Source organism: Labrus mixtus, chromosome 10, assembly GCF_963584025.1.
Source record: "Labrus mixtus chromosome 10, fLabMix1.1, whole genome shotgun sequence".
In the NCBI taxonomy this organism is placed as follows: Eukaryota; Metazoa; Chordata; class Actinopteri; order Labriformes; family Labridae; genus Labrus; species Labrus mixtus.
This window is the reverse complement of record NC_083621.1, coordinates 16,233,669-16,259,690: the sequence shown is the minus strand read 5'-3', so window position 1 is coordinate 16,259,690 and position 26,022 is coordinate 16,233,669. Positions and strand designations below refer to the sequence as shown.

The 26,022-nt window shown below is 40.3% G+C and overlaps 1 protein-coding gene across 1 annotated transcript in view; it reads right to left on the bottom strand.

Moving 5' to 3' along the window:
* Window positions 1-13,643: 13,643 nt before the first annotated feature.
* Window positions 13,644-26,022, bottom strand: part of LOC132982205 (polycomb group RING finger protein 3) — a 63,985-nt gene continuing 51,606 nt past the window's right edge. The window contains exons 8-10 of the mRNA XM_061048558.1: window positions 24,382-24,519; window positions 22,076-22,156; window positions 13,644-21,653 (exon numbers count right to left, since the gene is read on the bottom strand). Of these exons, the coding sequence (XP_060904541.1) occupies window positions 21,606-21,653; window positions 22,076-22,156; window positions 24,382-24,519 (267 nt within the window). The 3' untranslated portion in view covers window positions 13,644-21,605. The remainder of the gene's footprint in view (window positions 21,654-22,075; window positions 22,157-24,381; window positions 24,520-26,022) is intronic.

The window sequence follows — 26,022 nt, the reverse complement described above, 5'->3', positions numbered from 1 at the left end:
TTTGTGTATGCAGCTGCACAAATAACCCCCAAAAAATGTCATGAGGACAATCTGCAAGACAGAGTTACCAATACCTCCATTGAAATACACAGATACAATACACAGGGGTATAAATGGCATTAAAAATAAGTTATTTAATATAAGAATCCTTGGTTGATAAAACTCTTTTTGCTCTGCTTTACAATCACATATACTGATTACACTAAGATGTTCTTTGTTAATGGGGGGGACGACCCCTTAAAGACATCAGCCTGTGCCCATATCCCCAACTTTACCAATGTTGTAATCCATCGTTGCCTTGATGAGTGCATGAAAATGGAGGGACATCAAACACTTTAGTGTTATAAAACAGAAGCAGAAGTTTCGAGCCCCTGCACAGAGTAAACAATAAAAAAAATCCCTCTTAAGTGTTTTTTTCTGGTGCAACACAAAGTTTGATTTAGAAGAGGCAAGAATCCAGAAAGTAAAAAAAAACACTGAGTGAAAGTTTATGCAAGAAAAAAAGAAATGGAGGCAAAGATGTGTGAAATGATTTCATTTGAGCAAAACATTGCGTTTCTGAGCTGTCTTTTATTGTTGATGTCTTCATTTTATTTAATTATTTTTTCCACAGAGAACAGAGAAAAAAAAACTGTCTGGAGAAAAATATGAGAAACAAACAAAGCTCTTTGTGAAATAAGAAATCAGACTGTGTGAGATGTCAGACACAAAAAACACTCCACACACATGTAGAGTGGGTGTGTGCTGGTAAAGTCATAGTGGGGGAACTTGTTGTTCATAATGGGTTAACAAGTCAAATTTAGGGAGTAAAGTGCTGGTGCATCCGAATTGTCCCTCCTATCTCCTTTCACTATCCACTTTACCTTAACCCCGGGGAAAACGTCATGAGGTTAAGGAAAGATGTCAGGAGAATTCATAAAGGACTTTGGGAAAGGCGATCGCGTTGCTCTGTGCTGACCACATTTTCCACTAGGAGACATAATAATACGACGGGCCGGCGGAGGTTAATGACGTGGGTCTGCCGTGATGAAACTACAATGTTCCAAAAATGGACTACAGAAAACGCATCTAATAAACGTTCCCCTGTGCCTTCTTACCGGTGAATAAACTCCTAATTACCACAAGGAATTGAAATAAAAGCAATATAGACTACCAGGCTACGAGTAAGAAAAGTGAAACCGTCACCTTCCTGTCCACTCAGAAATCAACATTCATCCAACTTAGCCGAAGTATGATTGTATGAAATTAATTGTTACATTCATGCAAGATATGCATATACATAATGTTTTAAGCATACAAATGTACAACTGCACAAAGCATTCTTAAGTGAATGAAATATGTTGTATGTATGTAAATGTCCCTTACATGATCTGTGTCACTTTACGATCATCGTTCATTTTCGTGAACAGTCGGATGCGCGACTCACTTTAAATGTTGCGGCCGCAAGGAATTGTGGGGCGGCATATCTCATCTCCTTTGGTAAAGGATGGTCTATTGTATCCTAAGCTAAAGGAGGTTAGAAAGGAAGCCACCTTTCCTTTGCTTTTACAGAATTCAAACTGCTCTTATCATGGCCGCCACTTAAATGCTTCCGGGTCATTTCACTCGGTTAGGAACCGTCCTGAGCGAAAATGACAGTTCGGACGCACCCTGTAAGTTCTTGTGTGAGTTTCCCCATCTTTTTTTAAATAGTACTCTTCAGAGAACAGGAGGCACTTGTTTCACTTGTTTATTTCCTTCAGTCTGTCACATTGCAGTGAACTGTCTAACTTTGTCTCTTGGGTCCAGTTGTGTTAAAAAGTCCATGTGAGTGAATAAATCTGTGGAACATCCATCTGCCTCTGCGTCTCTGCATCCATGAGGCTTCTCGCTCTGATGAAACTCTTACACAGTAACAGTCTGATGCTCTTATTTTACACCAGGGAGACATTTTTATTATTATCAGATGTTCTTACCTGGGGCCCTACTTATGAAATAGTTTAATATAAAATAATGAGACATTCAGAAACCAATATCTTTAGTGTGGTGTATCATGACAGTAAATTTCCTATTACAATGACACATCGATTATCACCGTAAAAATTTTCTAAATCACACACTTTTGACACTTTTTTAAAAAGTTTGAAAACTTTTGCTGTTTATTTAATAAAGGATGTAGAAGCCAGTTGTTGTTTTTTTTCACAAGGTAACATTACTAAAACAAGTTTTTCATTTGCATGGCAAACTGAGGGGCGTCCAAAGCGGCCATGTGGAGTGCCTTAAAACTGATTACTTCTCTGGTCAAAACAAAAACAGACCATTCAAGACCAGAATCTAAATTTAGGAGGAGGACATACTGGCTGCTGCATTGTTGTCAGAGAAGCCAGCACTTCAACATAGCATGTTTCCTTAATGGACATTCCTGCCCTGATGAAGGCCTATTCGGCTGAAACATGTTGGCATGTTTTTATGAACCTTTAGCCCAGATGACTTAAAGGCTTTTTATACTTAACCCTCTGAGTGACTCAGACTTTTTCAAAAGCTTCTTAGTTGGATCCCCGCACTGAAGAGCACCAGAAGGACGAATTACCAAAATCATTTTCAACACCCATGCAGCACTCCATGCATCTGCTTTTCCACCACGTTTCCTTAATGTCTGACCATATAGTAAGGTCATTTTATGATTTAATTCAGTAGATATCTGACATATCGGTCCTTTAAGATAAGCAGTGCGCTAATTCTCTAGGTGCAACAAGAAAAGGACACGGTCAGATTATATATGAAGTGCCACTTAAAATAACTCCACTCAAAGTTATTTTTTTGTCTTAATTGTGTCTGCTGGTGTTTGTTTTGTGTGCTGAATGCTCTTGTTTGTTATCTGAACTTATTTCCATTAAATGTTCTCGAGTAATGAAGAAAAGTTAAGTTGTCAACTTTTTCTGATTTATCTGTTTTTTTTTTCATTAGTCCGTAAGTTACTTTTACTGTTGTACATTTTATTATTATTAAACTGAAGTTGTTCAAATCAAACTTAAATGTCTTCTGCAGCACTGAAACAAACAGGATGCAGGAGGATCCATGATTCTTGTGTCTCTAATGGAATTTCTTAATTACTTCTAATCCCAGTAGGAGAGCAGATACAATAGTATTGAAATAAAGTACACCGTTAAAGTCTATGTAGAGGGAGCAGTGCCTTTGGGAAGGGAACCTTCAACCCTAAAAGAGCAACAGGACCACACATTCAGCTGATTTTCACTTCTTTCCCTCCTCAGAGTCCCAACAGGCAGCAGCTTCATTGTCTCTGCACCTGAATGATTAAACAGCAGCTTAATGGAGCCTCAGGTGGTTTGAATGTGGAGTGGAGCAGGGCGGCTCGGGGGAAAGTAGATACATTCTGCTGTTGTTCCGCTCGGCTCTAAATAAGGAGAGAGAAAACTTCCTGCATCCAGTTCGGAAATCACAGCGGGGGACACTTCCTTGTTTTCCTTTTCGCTTCAATTTAAATTGTTTGTATCACTCTCAAAATTGCAGTGTGGAGAAAACTGCTTCAGCTACGTGTTTGATCAAAGTCTTGACTCGATGTGTCACAAAAGTCTGAGAGGAGAGAGAAAAGCAGACGTAAGGAAGCAGCTGGATGTATTAATCCTCATGAATCCAATGATTACTTTTCCGATGTATAAATCAGGTTCTGTTTTCAAATTTAAAATTTAAAATACTGTGCACACACCTCTTTACTTCAGGACCACCGTTTGTCACACACAGAGAACAGCCAGGCTACTCCCTTTGAACATGAAGGAAAGAGCATCAATATCAGCAGATGTTATAAATCTGAATTAGTGTATGTTGATAAGAGTTGATGTGAATGATGTGGGGTGGGAGCACTTTAACATATTTTCATCTGTCCATGGGGGGGGACAGGCAGAAAAAGTGTTGGAACTACTGCCTTACAGGATAACTTTGTTACCTGTATTCAAACTTCTTCTACAGCTCATATTTGGGATCAAAAGATTATAGGAGAAAAAAATAACATGTTCACCCCAATGATGGAGCAGGATGAAAAATCATCCTGAGGGACAAATGAATTGTTCGCACTGAATGTATGTGAAGCTGCAGCGTAAGTTCAGTCAGGAAGACTTCGTTTTGCATTTACAGTTGTCGATTATTTCTAATTCTTCCCTTTTCATTGCATGCTCATTCACAACTCATGCAGTCATCGTCTGCGACTGTATTTGGTAAATCAGCTGTCCCATCAGACAAGTGGATGGGGGTGATGATTTTTATATCACACGGCTGGTGAGCGAATAATGAAGCGGCTTCTTACTTTTCACGGATAGAGATATGGTCTTTAGCTGATATTTAGAAGATGTCAGATTACAAGTAGCGTTGATATAAAGACAAAAGTAGTCCTCATTGCTTCAGGCGCGGTTGCTCCATCCGCCATTAATGTGTTGTTCTTTTTACATCATGTCTTGCTTCCTGAAGACCCCCCTCCCCCCTCAAGACCAACAAGGTACAGTCCCTCACTGTGATGTGCCACAAGGCGAGTCAGGCCAGTGAATAGTGCAAGCAGTGTGTTCGTGATCAGTCCTGGGCTGTCAGATAAATTACCCCGGGCCAGTTGTATCTATTGTTACCTGAGCACTGTAGCACAAGGCTTTCAAGGGGTGGAGCCTAATCAGTTCAAGACGGAGGTGTGAAAGAGAGGATCAGATGAGGGCAGCGAGAGACAGATCAATGAGGAGTTGTTAAGATCAGTCAGTCAATAGAGGAAGTAAAGGAGCTGATTGTTTGCATTGATGCCTCTCACTACATGAGAAAGAAACAGGCCTGAGGAGGATTACAGAGCTGAGACGGAGCGACTGTGATTCTGTGGGAAACTGAGAGTCTCTCTGCTCCCAAGAAACTGCGGAGATGTCTGAGGAGGACACTGGTGTTTGTACATGTGTGGGTTTATATACATGTCATTCACGTTTGTGAATGAAACATGTAGTGCTGAGAAAATGTAAATGTCCTGAATAACTAAAAAATGTTTTACCAAAATAACAAAGGGCATCAGCAATCACATACTATACAGAAAACATATAATGTCACAAAATCAGACCTTAGTTAGTAGTAGCTCAAGGTTGCCAAAACTGCAGTACTAATTTTTTTGTGCTTTTTGCCTTTATTAGATATTAGGTACAACTAGAGAGAGGCAGGAAAAGTTGATAGGAGAGAGTGGGGGGTGATACGAAGCAAAGGGTTGGGGGCTTTTCTACTGTCACAGAAAAATTAGCTAATTATTGTTTGCTTCTTTAGTTTAGATTTTGTCCTCAGTTGCCTGCCTTGCCTGTGGACATGCAGCGCCTCTAGTCACAGCAGAGAGTGTAACAAATGTTGTCGTGTAGCTTTTGGCAGGTCATTTTGGCCCCTCTCCAAGCTGATTTTTTATTTTTGATGGCGGACTTTTGTTAATTCATTAATGAATTAATGAACTACATCTCTCTCAAAAGTAATTTGCTACCAGGTGATTGCTAAAACAGTAAAGCCAAATAAATAACATAAATACAAGTCTCAAATAGGCTCAGTCAGATTCAAAGGGTCTAAAGTTTCTTCAGTTTTAAGTTTAGTTTAGACAAAGTTTTTTGAAACTTTCACAAGAGGGAACCAAAGAAAGTGGTTCCCCTGAGGGAGAAAAATGAGCCCTCCTGTCTCCAGCTGTGCAGAACAAATGGAGAGGAGAGAGGACAACCAAGACCAGAAACTTTTTCCTTCTTATTGAGAGGAAAGTGGAAAATTTCTTCTCACCAGCTGAGAAAATTTGGCCATGCCAGATGAATCTGTGACTATCGTGCTGTTTGGCTCACAAGAGCCTCACAGGATTTGTGATGAGCCCAGCTGAAATAATCACAGAGCTGTAAAGGAAATGTTGGACACTTGGTCAAAATACACTCGATGAATCTTGAGTTTTCATCACATCTGCAGCCAGATGTGGCATTTAAATGACTTTCGAGGTCAATGAATCTCGTCCTTTGTGTCTGTTCAAGCATTGGGGTTGTAGCGGTCAAAAAAGCACCAGCAACACTTTTTGGCAAGATCAACTTTATTAACTTTTTTATTCCTCAATGTATTTTATCCATCCATACATTATCTATACCGCTTTTCCCATTCAGGGTTGCTGGGGCCGGAGCCAATCCCAGCGGTGTACAACCTAGACTGGTCGCCTGTCAATCCCAGGGCTGACAGACAACCAGCCACACTCACATTCACACCTACGGGCAAATTAGAGTCAAAACTTAACCTAACAAGCATGTCTTTGGACCATGGGAGGAAGCTGGAGTACCTGAATAGAACCCAAACATGCACGGGGAGAACATGCAAATTCCACACAGAGAGGCTCCTGTCTGCCAGATTCTAACCAGGAACCTTCTCGCTATGAGGCAACAGTTGTTCCTCTGAACAACCGTGCAGCCTCAATCTATTTTATATGTCATTTAATTAATACAACTCCTTTTTTTTTAGGTGTGGATAAATAGTTAATGCAGACTGAAATAAGCTACTTCTAATAATCTTACATATTATTTCTGCCCCAAGAAAACGTGTTTTAAGCTCCATTCTCCAAACTCATCCACCTACAGCAAGTTTTGTATCCAACCTAAAGTTATTTGATCTCAGTTTGTGGGTTTCCTGAAGGTTTAAAGAAGCTAGTTTAGACATACTATTTTGTCCCCAAAAACGACCTAATAGACATGCAGTGATTTATTTCCTGGATACTTGTTAGCTTTAAAGAGCAAAAAGCTACTGCAGTCTCTGCACCACTTGTGTAGTTTCCACACTGTATATACAGTAAGTACAGTCTGCTTCAGTCTCAGGGGAGGTAGTGATGTTTACACAGATTCACCACAGTTTCTCTCCTGTGAACCAATCTGTGAGGCTGCTAATTGGTTCATCCATGACTTCCCTCTGCATGCTTTTTTGTGTATGTGTGCCTGTCTGCACGTGTAAGTTTGAGCCTGTGTGTGTAGGGGTGGAGGTTGAGAGCCGTTGCCATGGGGACAGTTAATGCCAGGGCTTTGGGAGATGCTCCTCTGAGTGTCGTTACTCCCAGCTCATAGGTGATGACACCAGCTGTAGTTTTAAATCCAGCCGACATGGATCACAACCCGCAAGATTCGGCTCTATGGTTCTTAAATCAGCAAAACAGGAGCATAGCAGAGTCTTTTTTTTTCTTCTTTTTTTTAGGTACAAACCATCGGCTGCAAAAACTCAAATCTTTTTTTTAAGCCCGGCACAATTAGGCAGATAGATCTTCTGTGCCATCTCTTCAGTCAATTTGATGTTCTCGTTACTCTATAGTTGCTGCTATACTTTCCATCCACAGAGCACTTTGTTGGATGCAACAGTGGGATTTGTAGTTTCTTTTGCTCTTCAACATAAGTCTGGTTTTGCCCAAATATTCAAGTTTTTTCTTGTCCTTGTCTCATGTTGGGTATTTGTAGATATGACAACAAAGAGTAAGGTCCTTTACCTGCTATTTTTTAGTGTCTTGAGATAACATTTTCTACGAATTGATGCTATAAAAATGTAGATTTATTGATTGATAAATGCAAAACTCAAGTCATAAATTCTCATATAGTTTCATTTAACGTGATTTAAAAATTCTCCTGGAAAAGTTTTTGTTCTGTGGCATTCAGCAGTGTCCTCCCCGTGGAGCCGAAAGATGCTTCTTGTGTTCTCACCTTTTTTTTTGTGTCTTGGTTGATGAATTATTGACCTTTTCTTCTCTTCGGCTCTCTCTCTGCCCTGCATCGCACAGAAGCAATAAACCAGAAGCAACAATATTGCCAAACCCATAAAGGGCGAAGATTGAGAGTAAATGAAAGGAAATAAATATGAGAAAATGAAGTTATGAAAGAGAGAACCATAAAAAAAACTCCTGTGAGTGTGTGCGGTGTTTCCTCTCTGAGGTGCAATGTTCTCAAACTTTAAAGGTTAATTTTTATAGCTTTCTTAAATTTAATAAACTATTCCACCCTGTGTAATTCTCACATTTATTGGGATTTTATTTGTGATGACCAAACTATGAATTTCTGTCTTTTATAGGATTGATAAGTACTCAACTGATTGTCAGTAGCCATGTTTACTGTAGATCACAATCTTTGATTTTTCAGTGGAGACGTGGCGGAAGTGAAAGCTGCTGTCAAAACCAGCAGCTCTGATGAGATCACTCCGCTCAGGTCGGCCCTCGCTGTCAGTCCAAACCACGCCTGTCGAGATGCATCAGGAGAAGTGCATACCGGAGCCGTTCCACTCACCAATCCCCTCCTTTTACGTCCATCCAACCACATCCGCTGGGTCACCCGCTACGAGGAAATCCTGTTCGTTTGTGGCACTGGCTTAGACTTCCTCATCTGCTGTGACCTCACAGCTGTCAGCACGTTCAGATGATGTGGCAAAAGGTTGTTTCAGGACATCTGTAACTGTAAGAATCTCCCACAAAATAAAGACATATACAGAGCTGGATGTGTGTCTGATCTGTTAAGTGTTAAAGCTGGCAACTGCAGCTCTGGTGGTCCCAAGAGAAACCCTTCATTAGAGCAGGGGAAGAAGAGGTAATACGATTACGTTGTTGACTAAAAACCAAACTGTGCAAAAACATTTTATAACAAGTAGAAGTCCTCACATTGTCTGAGAGAGTAAGTGAAATTGAATGGATGTTGAGTGAAACTACTGCATACCCTTTGCAAAAAAAAAGGGAAGGCGGAACAAGTGTTACACATTCTGCTATAAACTCAGGGTCAGTCGCCACGGAAACCCTGCAGCTATGAAGACTCACAGAATGGGTGAGGTTTGGTTCAGCATCATTATCCTGAGGGACGGCCTGGACACACACACACACACACACACACACACACACACACACACACACACACAAAGTACGGAGATTGGTATTGGACCGTTGTTAACTTGGAGAAATATTACACAATAAGTGGAGCTTGTAAGAATGAAGAATCTTCTTCTTTGCAGAGAATTGAGGGACAGTTGTTTGCACACTGGATTTTATTGGCACAGTGCATTTCACAAACAAGTGTTAGGACATACCAAATGTTTTCTTTGCGGACTACAAAGAAAAACGAACCAAATTTACAGGTTCATTTTTTCACATGTTTTGGTCATGCCCAGAATGTGACAAGGCAAGTTTATTTATATAGCACATTTCAACAACAAGGCAATTCAAAGTGCTTCACACAAGACATCAAAAGCATTATGACAGAGGAAAGAAAAGAAACATTAAAATAGAAGATTAAAAAAAAAAAAAAAAATCACTGGAATTATTCAATCTGAACATATGTTCAAATAAAAATACTTCAAATGAAATAAATAAAGTAAAAATATAAAAAGAGTTAAAAGTTACAGTGCAGAGTTAAAATTTAAAATCTTTAAAATTGTTTAATGAAAGGCAGCTGTAAACAGGTGTGTCTTCAACCTCGATTTAAAAGAGCTGAGAGTTTCAGCAGACCTGCAGTTTTCTGGGAGTTTGTTCCAGATATAAGGAGCATAGAAACTGAACCCTGCTTCTCCGTGTTTGGTTCTGACTCTGGGGACAGAGAGCAGACCTGTCCCAGACGACCTGAGCGGTCTGGATGGTTCATAATTAATCAGGAGGTCACTAATGTATTCTGGCCCTAAACCATTAAGCGCTTTATAACCCAGCAACATGATTTTAAAATCTATTCTCTGACAGACTGGGAGCCAGTGTAAAGACCTCAGAACTGGACTGATGTGATCCATTTTCTTGGTCTTGGTGAGGACTCTAGCAGCAGCGTTCTGGATCAGCTGTAGTTGTCTGACTGATTTTTTAGGCAGACCTGTAAAGACACTGTTACAGTAATCAAGACGACTGAAGATAAAAGCATGGACAGGGTTTTCCAGGTCCTGCTGGGACATAAGTCTTCTAATTCTTGATATGTTCTTCAGGTGATTGTAGGCTGACTTTGTAATTGTCTTAATGTGGCTTTTAAAATTGAGGTCTGAGTCCATCACTACACCCAGATATCTTGCCTGGTCTGTGGTTTTAAATCTTACTGACTGAAGCTGATTGCTGACTCTTTAGTCACTCCTCCTTTGCTCCAAAAACAACAACCTCAGTTTTGTCTTCGTTTAGCTGGAGAACATTTTTGCACATCCACTCATTGATTTGTTCTATGCATTTACCCAGTGCTTTTATGGGACCATGGTTGCCTGACAAGACACTAGTTATGTCATACAACATGCAGTGATACTGCTTTTAAATACTGTAGCAGCCTCTGCCTTTGATGTGTGAAAGTGTAGGTGTGACCTGTGGTGTTGAATCTTTCAAGCTACCTGCAGCCTTATCTTAATGAGTCGCTGTACATGTTTCTTTGTTTAACAAACACATAAACAGGATGTAAACCACAGAATACAGTCATCCAACACCCTTCCAGTGTCATATCTTGATTAACAGCCCTGAGTTTGACTCTTGATGCCCTGCTGGTGTAATAACAGCATCGTGTGGTAAAACAGCAGCGGTGGAGAATAACACAAAGATCCACACAGTCTCCACACCACAGACCTGGGTAATGAGTCAATAATATGGTTTCCCTCTTCTCATTTCACACTTGTGAGCTCTCCACCCACAGATCCTGACTGAAATAGCTGCCATCTAATGGTCCTGAGAAAACAAACAACACATCGCAGCCTGTCGTCTTCTCACCGTAATTCCTGCTCAAACTGCGAGCAGTGTTCTCCACAGGAGGAGCCGCTGAAGCCAAATGAAGTCAAATATTTATCATTTCACACCAATAACCTCACATTAGCAGCACTGTAGAGAGGATTAAAGACATCCTTTTTTACGTTTAATGTTCATGCACATAATCACAACCGAGTTGGCTCAAAATGCCCTTTCAGAAAGTATCAGCAAAATCTGAACATGATGTGCATGCGTGAAGAAAGTAGTTCTCGTGAGCTCGTTCTCGAATGCTCAACAGTTTTCCATGATACGTTCAAAACTTCATTTCGCATTCGGAAGTTTTCTATCATACATCCATCCATCCATCCATTCTGGTTGTAACGCGGCTGGAGCCGATCCCAGCTGTCACTGGGCTACAGTCAATCACAGGGCTGACACACAGAGACAGACAACCAGCCACACTCACATTCACACCTACGGGCAATCTAGAGTCTGGCATTCAAACCCGGAACTTCCTCACTGTGAGGCAACAGCGCTAACCATTGAACCACCGTGCAGGCCAAGTTTCTATCAGCTCCTAATAATTAAACTGTTTAACAGCTGTGGAGCTGCCATGACTGTCACGTAAGAAACCTGTTATAGTTTTATCTTTTTATCCATTATTTTAACCTGTTCGGAGTAACAGACTGGCACCATAGCATCAGATGAAAGAAGACAACACTGCACTACTACATATTCCAAACTCACTCCCTCAGTCACTGAAAACTGAATAAGTCACAAAATATTACCATTCAAGTTATGACAACAATAAAAGTCATGAATATTGAACAAGGAACAAAAAAAAACACCTACATTTTTACAAAATAACATCCCATAATTACATCCAGGTGTGTCTTAAGCAGTTTTTTTAAAAGCCCCAGCAGCTGCAGGGTGTACATGTATAGGAAGCAGGCCCAAAGTGTCAGAGACAGAAATAGAAAGGCACGATCACCTTATGGAGTTCAATCGGACACAACAAGTAGACCCTGGTCAGAAGACCTGAGGGGTCTGCTGGTCAGATATATATATATATATATATATATATATATATATATATATATATATATGTATGCAGGTGCCTGATCATGCAGAGCTTTTTAAACAAAAACAAGGATTTTAAAATGTAGTCTGACTTTCATTAAAACTTATTGTAGAGACAAAAAGATGGATGTAAAATGAGTGGACCTGCTGGACTTAGTTCACAAAATCTTGCAGCAGCATTTTTAATCATTTGTAAACAATCAAGGGAGGAGTGATTGAGGCAGGTGAAAAGGGAATTGTAATAGTCAAGTCGGGAAGTTATAACAGCATGAAGAAGCATCTCACTAACTCAGCTGGAGAGACAACAGGTTTTAATTTAGCAATGTTTCATAAGTGAAAGAGACACGAACGGGTGAGGGAATTAACATGCTGATCAAAAATTACTCCACGACTTTTCAAATTTGATTTCACAGAAGTGGAACGGGATCCGATGCACTAAGCAACCAATGCAATCAGACGCAATGATGAGGACCTCAGTTCAGTCTGTGTTTAACTGAAGGAAGTTGTCACTCATCCAGTTCTTGATGGCGCTCAGACAGTTGAGGAAGAAGGTAAGTTGGTCAGTGGCATCAGGCTTAAAAGATACATATAACTAAATGTAGTAGTGATTTAATAAACTATGATCACATGGGGTTGATTGCACCTAGTGTTTACCCACATCTTCTGTGAAAGGAAATGCAATTGGACGGAGGTAAAGTCAGAGTTCTGCAGTTCACTTTAACCTAAAAAATGCCACTGATTTATAGAATAGACCATAAAATAAAAAACCCATATAATATTTTACTTGTGTAAAGTAGTCTGTCATCCAAGTCTCACTGTGGTCTAGACATTTCCCTGAATGTGTGGTTTAGATTTTCAGTGTAAAAGTACACTGTGAAAAACACAGAATTTAGACTTATTTTGATTTTTGCACATGCCCAGTAAAACAAATGGCCTCTCATCTCTGGAACGGGTATTAATTAGAGATTACAGTCCCGACACAATCAGACAGAATAAAGATCAGGATGTCACACCCACACTGATTTTCCATTGTTACTTGTATTGCCATGGGACAAAACGCTCAAATATCAGCAGCAGTGCTTCAGAAAGCATGAAACTCTCTGGGCGATGAAGTGTCTCCAAATGAACACACAGCTTGCTGAATATCTTTGAGTAACAGCTGATGAGTGGTTCTGCTCTGCTCTCACATCTGCTCTGCAGGAGGCTCGAAAATGTTCGACTCCTCCACGAGTTTTCTTCTGCGACTGAAGTTTCACACAAAGAAGTTTGGATTTGCCTGCTGTGGTATAATGTGAAGAACTTTGCAGATGTGATGACATATTATGACCTTTTTTAAGGCTGTTATAGCTTACAAACCAAGGCTTCCAAATACACCTATCAGGTACAGAAAAACCTAAACTTTATTTTTAATTATTTTTATTGCAGTATTACGAGTAAAACTCACGCCTTCAACCTCCTTTTTAATTGGTTTTCAATCGAGAAATATTTATGGTTCCATAACTGCATCTATATGTTTATTAAATGTGTGTATTGTTAGAGAAGCTTGCAGGGTTGTGCTTGTGGCTGCAGAAACAAAGAACAAAATCAGACTGATACAGAAACAAATGGGCTGCAGAACCAAAAAACAATGAGCCAATGGGCAGTGAGAATGTCCTTAAAGCTGCAGAGATATTGCAAATTGGAAGGCTTTCTTTTACATCTCAACATGATCACACAAAGAGTCACCATCGTTGAATTGTTCAAAACGAGTCACATTTTTTAGAAAGTGACCATCAGGGTTTTAGCAGAATCATGAAATGTCAACATAATGGACAGACATATTGAAGGTTATGCAACACAGCTATTCAAATGTGAACATGATAACTACACAGATGAGTCAGAACAGCAGGAGGAGCACTTTTAAAGGCATTTATTGATGAAATACACACTTAGGTTTTGACAAAAGCCTCTGTAGTTTTTGTACGTAAGAAATTCCAGCCCCATTCTAGACCCCAAAACTCCTTGAATTTAAATGTGGCAATGAAAACCAGTTCAAACATGTGCAATAAATAACGAGAATACAAAAGGAGGCAAGGAAAGGACACCTGAATGAGTGCTTGAATGAGTAACCTGAAAATAAAAATAGTCACAGGAGAAAAAACAGGGAAACGATAACAGAGAGACGAGACTCAAAATAAAATCCAGTCGTGTTTTTTTTTTTTTTTCTTTTTTCCGGGTGCATTAGTGTATGTTCTGAGATTTCCTGGTCACCCTCTGGACCAGAAGGTGTTTAGTGACCTGAGGAACTGACTGGAAAACAGAAAAACAGTCAAAAGTAATACTAGACAAAAGAGATTGGAGTTCTATGCTGAAAACCTGGAACCATCTGAGAACCGTATATTGCACATTTTCCTTGCAAATACAAGAACCACATTACCAGATTCACACAATTTAGTTCTGTTTTTAGCTTGACCTTAAAAAATGAAGACAGGTATATGTTTGTTATGTGGACAGAGCATTGTGTAGTCATAAACACACGTAGAATTATACAAAAAAATAAGGGAAATATTTGTAAATTCGTAAATTTAAGCAATTTATGCAAAGTTAGATCATTCTCACTGCATGGTTTTAAAATACATGAGTTTAGTCAGTGGCTGAACGTGTCAAAATCTGAAGCTATAGGTACCCCTTTAGTCTTGATACATAGTTATAGAGAGCAGGAAAGTCCACTTTGGGTGAAGGTCGGGGTAGTTCAATCCCCTGACTTCTTTAGAGGTTGACTCTTTCCACTTGAAAATAGAACCATTCCTTTGCACATCTGTTTCAGAAAACAGCTGCGTAGGAGAAGAATGAGTCCAACACAAACTGAAAGCAAACTCCTGCACACTGTCTGGCTTGCAAAAATATATTTATTGTCTGGTAATGTTTCAGGACTAGACCTTCATCAGCCAATAAAAACATATTCGCAAGATAGACTGTGCAGGAGTTTGCTTGCAGACTTTCTGTTAAGTTGCATTCTATTGATCGGTCGTATACGCTGCATTAATGCAACATATCTAAGTGTCTATGTAACAGTTAGTGCTTCTTTTTAAACCCAAATGTGGATCTTTCCCTCAAGCTAGAAGTACTCTTGACGCCTTAACATACTGCATTTTATCGTGAACGTCAAAAGTCTTTAAATGTGAAAAGCTGTCTGCAAGCGTCGGTTAAAAATCTGATGCTGCTCATGTACTATGGCTTATGAAAACCCTAGATTGAATATTTATTGTAGCTGACTTGATTGCAGAGCCTACGTCTGCACAAAGGGCACTAGAGGGGAACTGAAATAGTCATTTTGAAGTTCAGGGCCACAAACCAAGCAGTTTGAATTCACGAGTTTGGAGTAAGAATGTGTTTCACAAAAAAACAAAAAGGAAATCGAAACAGAGCAAATTTGTGAGTACAAATCTCTTCTCAAAAACTCACTAAGCATGAAACTACTGCAGGAGTCACTTTCAGCATTAATAAATAACAATAATCAAAATAAAGTGGACAGATTATTGGTGACATCTGCTATGGCTCACGAGGGAGTATAACTGTTTGCAGGTTTGGTAGCAGTTGACTGGTTTTCCCGATTTCTGAAACCAGCAGTCTCATTCTAGCTCTCGTAAAAACACAAAACAAACAAAAAAGGGGGGGGGGGGGGGGGGGGGGGGGGGGGGGGGGGCAATTTCAGATTCTGCATCTTTGAAGAAGCAACCTTGCCGATCCTACGGCTGGGGAACAATCTCTAAAAGCAACAGTCACAACCCTCAAGTGGTGAAACAATCCATATTTTAACCGGTCAGAACTGCACCACCCACAGAGACGTGGCTCTGTGTGCACGTGAACGCAGGACTTTTCAGAGCCGAGCAGCCTTTTCAGAGAGGAGCCACCGGCTGCAGAACTGAGCGGTGCTACCCCAGCCAGACAACAGACAGATATAGAAATATATTCTGGAGTGTGTTTTCAGTCCATGTAGCCGTCTAAGTGACCCTCGAGGTTTCACACACACACACACACAAAGCCCGGCATGGGAGATTACCAGGCTTTACGGAGGACTCTGAAAATGAAGGAAACGAATGAGCTGGGCAACAAAGAAAGCTATCACACTCCTGGAGTGGACACTTATTACGGAGGAAAGAACACAGAAGAGGCTTTTCAAAAGTTGCCAGGAATGATTCTGCTGCCAACAAGCTTGAAATGAACGTTGCTGCCTTTAGAGAAGTCTCCAAGCTCTCAGAGAAACTCCCTGCACAAAGCAAATCCAGACACATTGTTTACTAGAGGTATACAACGATCTCCTGGTTCTGACTTTGAAGACGCGAAGATGTGAAACCGACTCAGCTCAACCCCCGAGCCGCACACAGATCCATGCACACGATAACGAAACAAGCCGACAGGTGTTCAAGGTCAGAGCGGAGAAGATGAGGCCCGAGAGCCGAAGCTCTGACAGATCCAGGCCTCCCCATCACGCCGGAGACCTTTCCAAGTTGATACCATCCCGTATCAGCAGCGAAGCAGACTGGAGCCTCCTGTAAGCCTCTTAGCTTGTCTGTCAAGTGTGGCAGCACTGACGTTTCAATGTTAGCCCCGATATATAAAGCGGCAACATTGATCCACTCTGGTGCAAGGGCGGTGGGAGAATGCAGCCGGCACATACAGACTTTTGAAGGTCAAATCTCCCAAGAGCTCTGGAGAACTTTGGAGACTTTCATCTAAGATCAACCGTGTGTGATTTTTTTTTCTTTAGTTAAGGATGTTGCACACTTGCAGAGAAACTATCAGACTCAGAAAAGGTGACAGCGTCTCACCAGAGAAGCCAACAATAAGTGTGAGGCAGGAGGAGACTGCAGCTTGCATTCCATTTCTCACCAGTTTTTTTGTATTTTCACAGCATCATGTGCGTCACAGTCTTATTTAAAAACTCCCTCTGTTTGCTTTCCATAACAAGCCTAGACAAGTGGGTTAACCAAAACCCGACAAATCAATAACAAACAGAACAGGAGCTGGCATGTTCTTGATCTGCACAGCTCAGACACGCAAAGGAACTCCAGGACTCAAACAGTGCAAAGACGTGTGAAAACAGCGACGTGAGAAATTTGCGACACAGTGCTTTTTCTGTCTCTGATTCCACCTTTCTCCAAGAAGTTTGAAGATTTAAAACCAGGGAGTTGTTAGCACCAAAAGAGAGCACCAGCGGCAGAGACAGTTTCTGACCGTCACTGTGGCAAACACTGCACCATTTCCCACCAGGTTCCTCCAATCATCACACAGCTCTCAGAGACATGACATGGCTTTGTTCACACTGCAGCTTTCTGTGTTATCCAAACTTTCTCACATCAGAGTTTTGTGTTTTTCTTCTCTCTACTGTGTGATGTAACTTGGGGGGAAGGAGAGACACTCAGGTTGTAAAATAGATGCAAACAGCTGCAAAACAAAACACTGTTTTCTTTTTAATCGACGGGAACGTTTAAGACCATGATCAGCTTTTTTATAGAAATCTTTAGTGCAAGAGTTGCCTGTTGCACATTTTTAGTCATTATAAGCATACAGGTCAAATATGTATGAATGCAATCCGTACATTTTCTGTTAAAATACACATGATGCATATGATATATGCACATGCAACAGGCTTTTGGATCGTTAACCAACACAGTGTTAAACTATGACTGAGGTGAATTGAAACCTGTTGTGATCTAATGAATATCATTTAGAATCTATATGACCAGCAAGATTATTATTATTTTATTAAGATATTATTGGGATTAGTTTAACTGTTACAAAAAAAAAAGAATTATCCATTAATTATTAGTCAAATTTTCCTAAAAGAGCACATAACATGATTATGTTATGCACATCTTTCCTAAGTCTGAAACATGTAACTTTTAGGCTAAGCAATGTCTGCAGGATGACAGAGGAGCAGCTTCTGTGCTCATATGTCTATACTGGATGCATTCGGGTACAGTGTTAAGTTTAGGTCGAGCAAACACAGTAGTAGTAGTAAATTGCACGCAGAAAACAGGTTTTAAAATGTGAAATAAGCATCTGACTGCTCCTCACATAGGGACAGAACTATTAAGGATAGAGTGGGATTAACTTCTTTGAATCACTTGATTGTTGTGTGTTGTGAAGAAGCACAGCTTGTGTGTAGTTTGTTGTACAAATGCTGCCCATTAAATAGCCTGTGTGTGTTGAAGAGTTTATTAGGATAGGAGGGGATCTGTTGCATCAAACCTGCAGGTAACAACTGGAAACAAAGCCCAAAGAGCTCATCTGACACTGTAGTAAAGATCTGTAGATCAAAGAGCTGACGTCTGAAATACAGACGAGGGGAAACTCTGATGTGAGAGGACAACAAAAGGTGCGGTGTGAACACCACCATGTTCAACAAAAACCAGGAATAAATGAACAAATACTGATGTGTCACCTTTGATTCAACGCCAGTCATTCCCACACAGCAGTGAATGCACCGTTCTGTTACAGTAATGTAGAAAAAAAAACAGTTTGCAGTTATTTTATAGCACCTTGTGGGGGGGAGGGGTGTTTAGCTTCATCACCTGAGGAAAAAGCTTCTTAACATTTAGGAGAGTTTATCAGAAACAGGTTGAAGGGTCACAGGATGAAACACTGAAGACGACTCTGGAAGGAAAATCACTTTTAGGTTTTCTGATATCGGGTTCAAACATAATTTTTTTCTAACAGCAAACCAGATCAATGTGAGGTCAACCTCAGAGACATTGAGGAAACAATGTACTGACAGTGACCTTATCTCTATGAAATAACCTGATTATAAGCCTTTAAAACACCAAGTCTGCACTTACAAAGACATAAAAGTGCACATGGGTACATCAGTCCTGTGGGTTGTTATCAAACTGGTAGGGCTTGTTGTTTTGGGTTTTCGTTTTACATTGTAAGGGTACACTCACTCCATTTTAGTCCATTTTGTTCCATCTGAGGAAACAAACCCAACCTTATGTCTGATACTCATGAAGAAGTTGCTCAACGTTGTGAGGGCTGACAACGTTCACAGAAAGACTACAGCCACAAAAACGCTGTAAGATTCAAAGAGAGTGAAAAATATCTGCTAAAAGTTTGTGCTGCTGATTCTATTTGTAATATTTGTTCATCCCATTTATCTCTGAATACAAGCTGAAAGACTGAGACTTTTCTTGATACTTAAAATGTCACAAAAACCCAAAACAAAGACCCTTTTTACAAAGGCTGGTAAAGAGCAGGAAACTTAGAAGAAACGGTGAGAAGTGAACCGAAACATGTAGAGTTGTTACCAAAAACCACAGGAGGAGTTTTGGTTGAGCTGGTTAGGTACAGACCTGTATGCTTTCAAAAGTTCATCAGAGACACACACGTCATAGGTCCTTATTGTGCAGGGTTCCTAAACATTTGTCCGAGTTTTCAGAGCAGATTCTCCATCTTTGTTTTAAATATTATGTTTTGCAAAAAACCAAAATGCTGGAGTTGGAGTTGTTTCCTACCTTTAGAAAGGTTCTTCTTATGAGAGGTTTTTAAAATGCATATAGTTGGATGGATAGAAACCCTGCAGGGGAACATACAGCGTGTTATGGGTAGGTACGATACAGAGGGTTAAATAAATGTCGCAGAACAGTGAGGTAATACTACTTGAGGTCTGACGAGGCGTTCAGGGATCCAGTTGTGGTTTACGTTAAAGACAGTTTGCTTTGAATGTTGCAAGTTTAAGACATTTTGCTGAGAAACCAAAAAACATTGGTTTGCTGTATCACAGTTACAGCACTAACAAACACACGTTTATGAGCACCAAATGACCAAACAGTAGTCATTTTTATCCAGAACTTCATTAAAAAAAGGTTCAAAAAATCCCTCAGTCCCTGTTTGAAACCTGAATTTGCACGTTACTTCCTTAAAAAAAAAAAAAAAAAAGACCGATACATTTGTGTCTTTTGAAGTATATCCTGCAAAAAAAAATTTCCAAGTTATTCTCTGATTTTGAGACGGATAAAAATCCTCTCGTCTTTCAGAAACTCTTCACACGTTTTGAAACTCTTAACTGGCAGTGAGAAGTAACCGAAAAACACCCCATAAAAACAGATTCATGTGCCATCAGTAATCTCCACTCATGAGTTTAGAACCAGCCAGCTGAGGCGCCTCACACAGGAGAAGTCCAGCTCTGGTGAGAAAAGTCTACTATTTGTTCTGAAATTAAAAATCTTATTTCACTTTCTGCAGGTCAGAAAATGTCCATACTGCTCCTTGTTTTTGCACAATATGGACTCAGGTTTAAATAGCAGAACTGAGAAAGAAGGAGCATTTGAACACAATTGAGACTAAAGTTGCAACGCACATGTTCTATTGCAGCGTTGAGAGACTTTTGCAGCACGATATCAATAGATGGAAGCATGGTATGAGGGCGCAGGGCGTCGACACTGATGCTGAGAGCTCAACCTAAAAGCTGTAAAGATGTGGGAGTACGGGTGTTCTGCTGAAAGACTGCAGAGACATGAGGATGGATGCAAAGGAGTGCACGGTGTGATTAAAATCAATAAAATTACTTCAGTTCTCAAATGCACAAATAGAGTTTTTTTTATGTCTTGCAGGCATTTTGGAACATGAGGGTTTTAAGTAGCGTTATTGTTAAGACAGAAATGGTTGATATTGGGTGTCAAAAAAAAAAGGAGAAGAAGAAAATAAAACAACAACAAACAAAAAGGTATCTGTGTTCCTTGGAAGGCAGGTGAGATGAGGAGCACGGAGGATGGATCGGAAGCTTTCTTCTTGTCTGCCTTAAATTCTCATAATGCTACTGGAGCAACGTAACACATCAAGAGCCCACGTTCACACGACCTGGCAGAGGATTTGATATATTTGTTTTGTGTCTTTCCCAGACAACATAAAAATGCTTTTATATATTTTGATACTGATAATCAGTCTGTCTTTTAAAAATCCTAATTTATCACCTCTTATCGCCCAAAATATAGATAGCACTTCTTGGATCCACTCTTCTTCTTTTTTTTTTAACAGTCTAAAGTCTCTCTTTCAATCTCTCTCTCTCTCTCTGTAATGACATTTTATGTACAATATTGGTATATAGAACATAAATTACTACACAAAACATTTGTAAGCCTATTCACAATTGACAATCATCAAGAACCCAATATCAAAATGAGACAAAATGAAAAGAATTAAAAAAAAAAAAACGGATTCAGAGACTTGATAAAACAGCTTCAGATTGATGCCTGTTATATAACTTTTCCATAAACTTTCTGTGCTCCCAAGACGAGTTGAGTGTTGTGAAAAGGAAACAAAAAAAGAGAAACACCTTTTTTTTTTATAGAAAAATGTCCTCCTTTCCTCGCGGTCGTCGTCTCAGGAGGAGGAAATCTGCATGAAGCTGAAAAAGACGGTCACGTGATTCCCGACATCTTGTTTGTGTGTAAACAGAGCACCAGTAGTGTCTTGGTTCCATGTGTCTCTTCTGTACAAAAGTATAAATATATGCTTTCTCTCCAAATTTTTTTTGTTCTTTTTTTTTTTTTTTCCTTTGTTCACATATCTAGGATGTCGCGGACTCAAAAAAAAAAAAAAAAAAAAAAAAAAGAAGGTTGTTTGAGTTCTTAAAAACAAACCAGTGTTGCAGTTTCTGTGCTGGAGGTTGCCAGTTTGTGTTGTTTTTCGTCCCCCCCATCCGACCCCCCCTCCCTGTCAGATCCCGATGTTGCTGGCTTGTGTTGACTTTTACCGTCGGGAGTTTGCTTGGTGTTGGTTGGTTGATCGTCTTTGCATAAATAAAAAAAGGTTTCGGCACAGTCTGCGGCCACCTGGCCCAAAAGAAACACAACAACAACCGTTTAGTCCGTTTTCGCTACAGCAGATCCATCTTGGGTCTGTAATGGAGCAGGAGGGGGGATTTCTGCAGAGAGAGACAAAGACACAAACTCAGCAGGAGCAGCAGTTTGAGGAAATCTCTTAAAGGCTGACTGCTATATATCTCCTAAAAACATCAATTAGCTTAACCAAGCTAAGCTAACCATGCCAACTAAGCTTTGCTGCACATGATGAGGCGTAGTAAGAGTTAACCTACTCTTCTTTTCAGCTTTGTACAACTACAATTAAAAAATAAAAATGTTTTAACAGTTTGTACTAAAAGTCAATTAATGATACTCTAAAGACCAAAAGTAAACAAATCCTAAGTATAAAACTTGAATTACCGAAAAACTTGTCTTGTATTGACGCCTGTCCCAATTAAAGCAGGCTCATTTTATAGACTGAAGTGACTCAAAGCCTGGGCCATTAATTAAAGTTTTACAGTTTATAGTCTTTTGAAAGAGTTACCTTAAATCTCCATCTTGTCACAACAACAAATTTCAAAGTGTGGTCCTTTCCCAAGATTTCCTCGTTGCATAAAATGTCCAGCTGTTAGAGAAAAACAAGAAGAGCTAAGAAGTGAACAATGTCAAACAGAAGGGTGCTTCAACTTTTGATCATGCTGGGAATAGATCTCTCATTTCCTACAGAGAGGTTTACAGGATGACTGAACTGTTGCTTCTGATGCAGAAACAACACTTCTACTCCCTTCATGCTGCCCCCTCCTGCTCTCATCTGTCTGAGTTATTACATCTCTGTGTCTTGAAAATGAAGCTTGTTTGAGTCATAAAGTGGCCCCTGGCTCCTGAGCGACAGCGGGGCTTTTCAGGGAAAACACAGAAAATTCAATACTGAACACGGGGCCAGCTCGCCAAATCCAGCCAAATCCTCCTGTGAAGTCAACATTGATATTCTGCTGAGCACGGCCTCACATCTGCATGTGCTGATCGATACTCTGAGACACAGAGGGAGGGGAGTCTGTAATCAAACACTGCCACAGCGTCACCTGCTGGCACACACGGCAAGTCGCCTTGATTCATAAACACCGGGGCAGCATTAGTCAGCACTGACAGTGAGGGAAACTGTCCAGGTGTGGGGGAAAAACAAAAAAAACTGAACTAATCCCGAGGGAAGAGGGAAGAGTGAAGAGCTGTGATTTCATCTTGGAAGACAAAAATGTTTTTGTGGTGGAATAAAAGAAGTTTGACGATTAAACTACAAAAAAAAAATCCTTATTCTCCTTGTCATCAACAAGGTTATGCATCACAGCTCTGATAAGGTTCTTATTAAATCTTAAAACTGTTCTCTCTCTCAAAATTTCACATTTGAATTTTTGCTGGTTTTTTTGTCCAATGTTAAGGTAAATTAACAATCTTCCGTTTCCTTTGGCTATAGGCAGCAGAAAACAAACCGATTTGAATAATTTCATTTTGACTCTGGGACATTGTTACATAAAGTTTTCACTTGTTCCTGAAATGTTAAAGATCAAAACAATGGATCTGTTAATTGAGAAAATGGGCGTCAGATTAACAGAGACTAGGACCTAATTCACAAAAATGTTTTTCAGAAGACATTTCCTCCTAAACACGACCTCTGAAGTTTCAAAGATTGAAACATTCACCAGCGTTTTCGTATCTGGGATTTGTTTTTAGCTAAGAAGATAATCGACCAATACCCAATGGAAACTCTCACATGTTTGCGTATGAAACTATGGGTTATTGTGTTCTGTGGAAAAAGTCAAGTGATGTAAAGCTCTGCAGCTAAAAGCAGAATGTGTCTGAACAACAGCTTTTTATAGTCAACAGAAAGGACAACAATGGCGGCTGGGGAGAGTGGACACCTCACTAAAGTTGTTTGCCGGCGATATAATGAAGCCTACCCACGCATTTCTGTGACAGCAGGCGAGAAGAAGTAACACACACAAAAAAAAAATCACAGAATATAAGACACACGGGCGCCTATGATGGGTATGTATGGCATTCTTAAAAATCCATCTGTCAAATAATCGCCCACAGTCCTCTGAGCGAGTGTTAAAGGCAATAAAAAAAGAAGACAAATTAGACATAAAGGATTGTTCTCGACTAAATATAACAAAAACTAAATGTCGTTTCATGAGTCAGCAGAGAAAAGTCGACTAAACTGACCTTCAGTGTGATTAAACTAAACTTTTCTTAGACACACAGCCCACATCGCCCAGCTCGTGAGCCAAACATGTTGAAACAAAAAAAGGCCAAGAATGAAAAAATAAAAAAAAGATTTGTTTCAAAATGCTACAAATCCAGTTTGGAAGAAAACATGCAGTTGTACATTTTGATCGTAAAGCTTTGGAATTAAAATGGATGAGAACAGTGATCTCATTTAGTCACAAAAAATGCAGAAAAACATAATTTTGGACTCCAGAAGAAGGCAAACAAATCTGTCTCTCTAATAACTCATCATTGTCCTACCACCCTTTCAACACACCATGAAGAAAAATGGATGAACTCAGGTGATTTTCTACGATTTAAACGCCATTTTTTATGAATAAGACCGATGCACTGTGCGGGTTAAATCATGCGTCTAACAATGGAATAAGGTTTTTCAGTTCTAAGCTGTTAGATTAAAGGTCATCAACATGTACAGAACTGTTCTCAACCTGCAGGAAATCAATCACATCCTGTTATTTCTGCAGTAAAGTGACTTAAACTACATTAAGAATATGACCGATCTGGCAGTGGTGTTCTCTGAGCCGGCTGCTCTGCGGTCTAACGGAGCGTGTTATTATCTGTAGGTACCTCATTAAACGATGTCAGGTTAAGCTTTTTGGCGATGAACTTCTTCAGGTGGAGGACTGTGGCTTGTGCTGAACAGCGGATCCACTTCCGCTTCAGACCTCTGAGCTTGCTGCTGTTGCACTCCAAACAGATGCTGACCTGTTGGAGGAAAACACAGAACAAGGACACATCAGTGAGGAGCGTTTAATGGTAGTTTTCACAGGCTTATTAGGACCAAAATGCACAGAGATCACGTCCAATTTTATCAACCCAATAACTTTAACTTAAATCGAACATATGATTACTTAGAGGATCTTTGAATAGCAGGTTGTCTTCATTTCTCATCAGTTTTATAAATCTTTGTTTGTCTGTGGGATCAAGGTTGTTGTTCTTTCATTAGCGTGCTAGCTTGGCTGTTGTCTTCTGGTCTTTTTGCACATCACAAAGTCTGAACACAGCAGGCGCACAGCTTCTGTTGAAACCAGTTTGAGTCTGCAGCTAACACAAGGGATGTATTTCGAACACTGCTAAATCGGTATATTGGCCAAAAATGATCCAAGCTACGTATGTTCCCCCGTTCTTCATGAGGACAGACTTTAGGATTATAAAACGCGTCTGATATCATAGCAGCCTGGTGCTGATTGACAGTTCTGCTCGTGCAGCACGTCCCATTGAACCAGTATTGTCTCTCTGTGTGTGTGTTTCTGCATATTGGCTTCTTTCATGCGACCGGGTGTCACTGCCAATGGCCTATGCTCTTGTTCCTCCACCCCCCCCCCCCCCCCCCCCCGGGGTGACACGGTGGGTGGTTTTGGCAGTTGATGGTTGCAGGAGTCAGAATGTATTACTGCCGCTGAGCTCTCGCCCCCACACATCAGAGACAGACGGGAAGAGAAGCGATGTACTTCTTTATTTGTGGGAGTCCTTCTGTCACACTCTCGCGCTCTCCCTCTTATGAGACAAACATTACGCTGGTTTCTGATTAAACTTGGAAATCATCTCTGTTCTTGAGTAAACATTGGCGTCGCTTCGGTGCACCACCTGCCCCGCTATAAGCAAAGAGAAACACCGTAATATCTCTGTTTCCAGTGGAGCTGGCGATGAGGGAGGCTCATAATGTGATATAAAAGCCTCAGTGGTGATCTGGACTCCACGGCAGCTCGACAGCAGTTTTCAGTGCATTACAGAGCATTAGTAACGTCGTTATGGAGCCTGAAACAGCTACACACACACACTTTTGACTGATGCAACAGTGAGGCACATCAAAAAAATATCATGTGTGTGTTTTTGATGTCACGCTGAGAAAGCTTTTCACTTTTTTATGGGCTCATTACTGAAAGCTTTCTCAGGTCTGAGGCAACATATCTGCTGGTTTTGTGGTTTTTTGTAAGGCGGCATGTTTTTTGTGTGTAAAAGAAAAAAGCTGAGTCTCTCTCTGAGCGAGTGTTGAGTTCGGATGAATCAGACTTTGAGAATACAAGGAGTGATTAATAATTCAGAGGCGAAGCTGCGATATCTAGTTCCTCCGAAGTAGACTCTTTAAGCCCAAAATAGCGGGAGTTTAATAAATTTACACAATCTTTCCTCACCCTGCTGAGGTCTTATCAATAATTGATAAGAGCCTGAAGGTGACCCTGACTCATACCACATCTAAAAACTCTT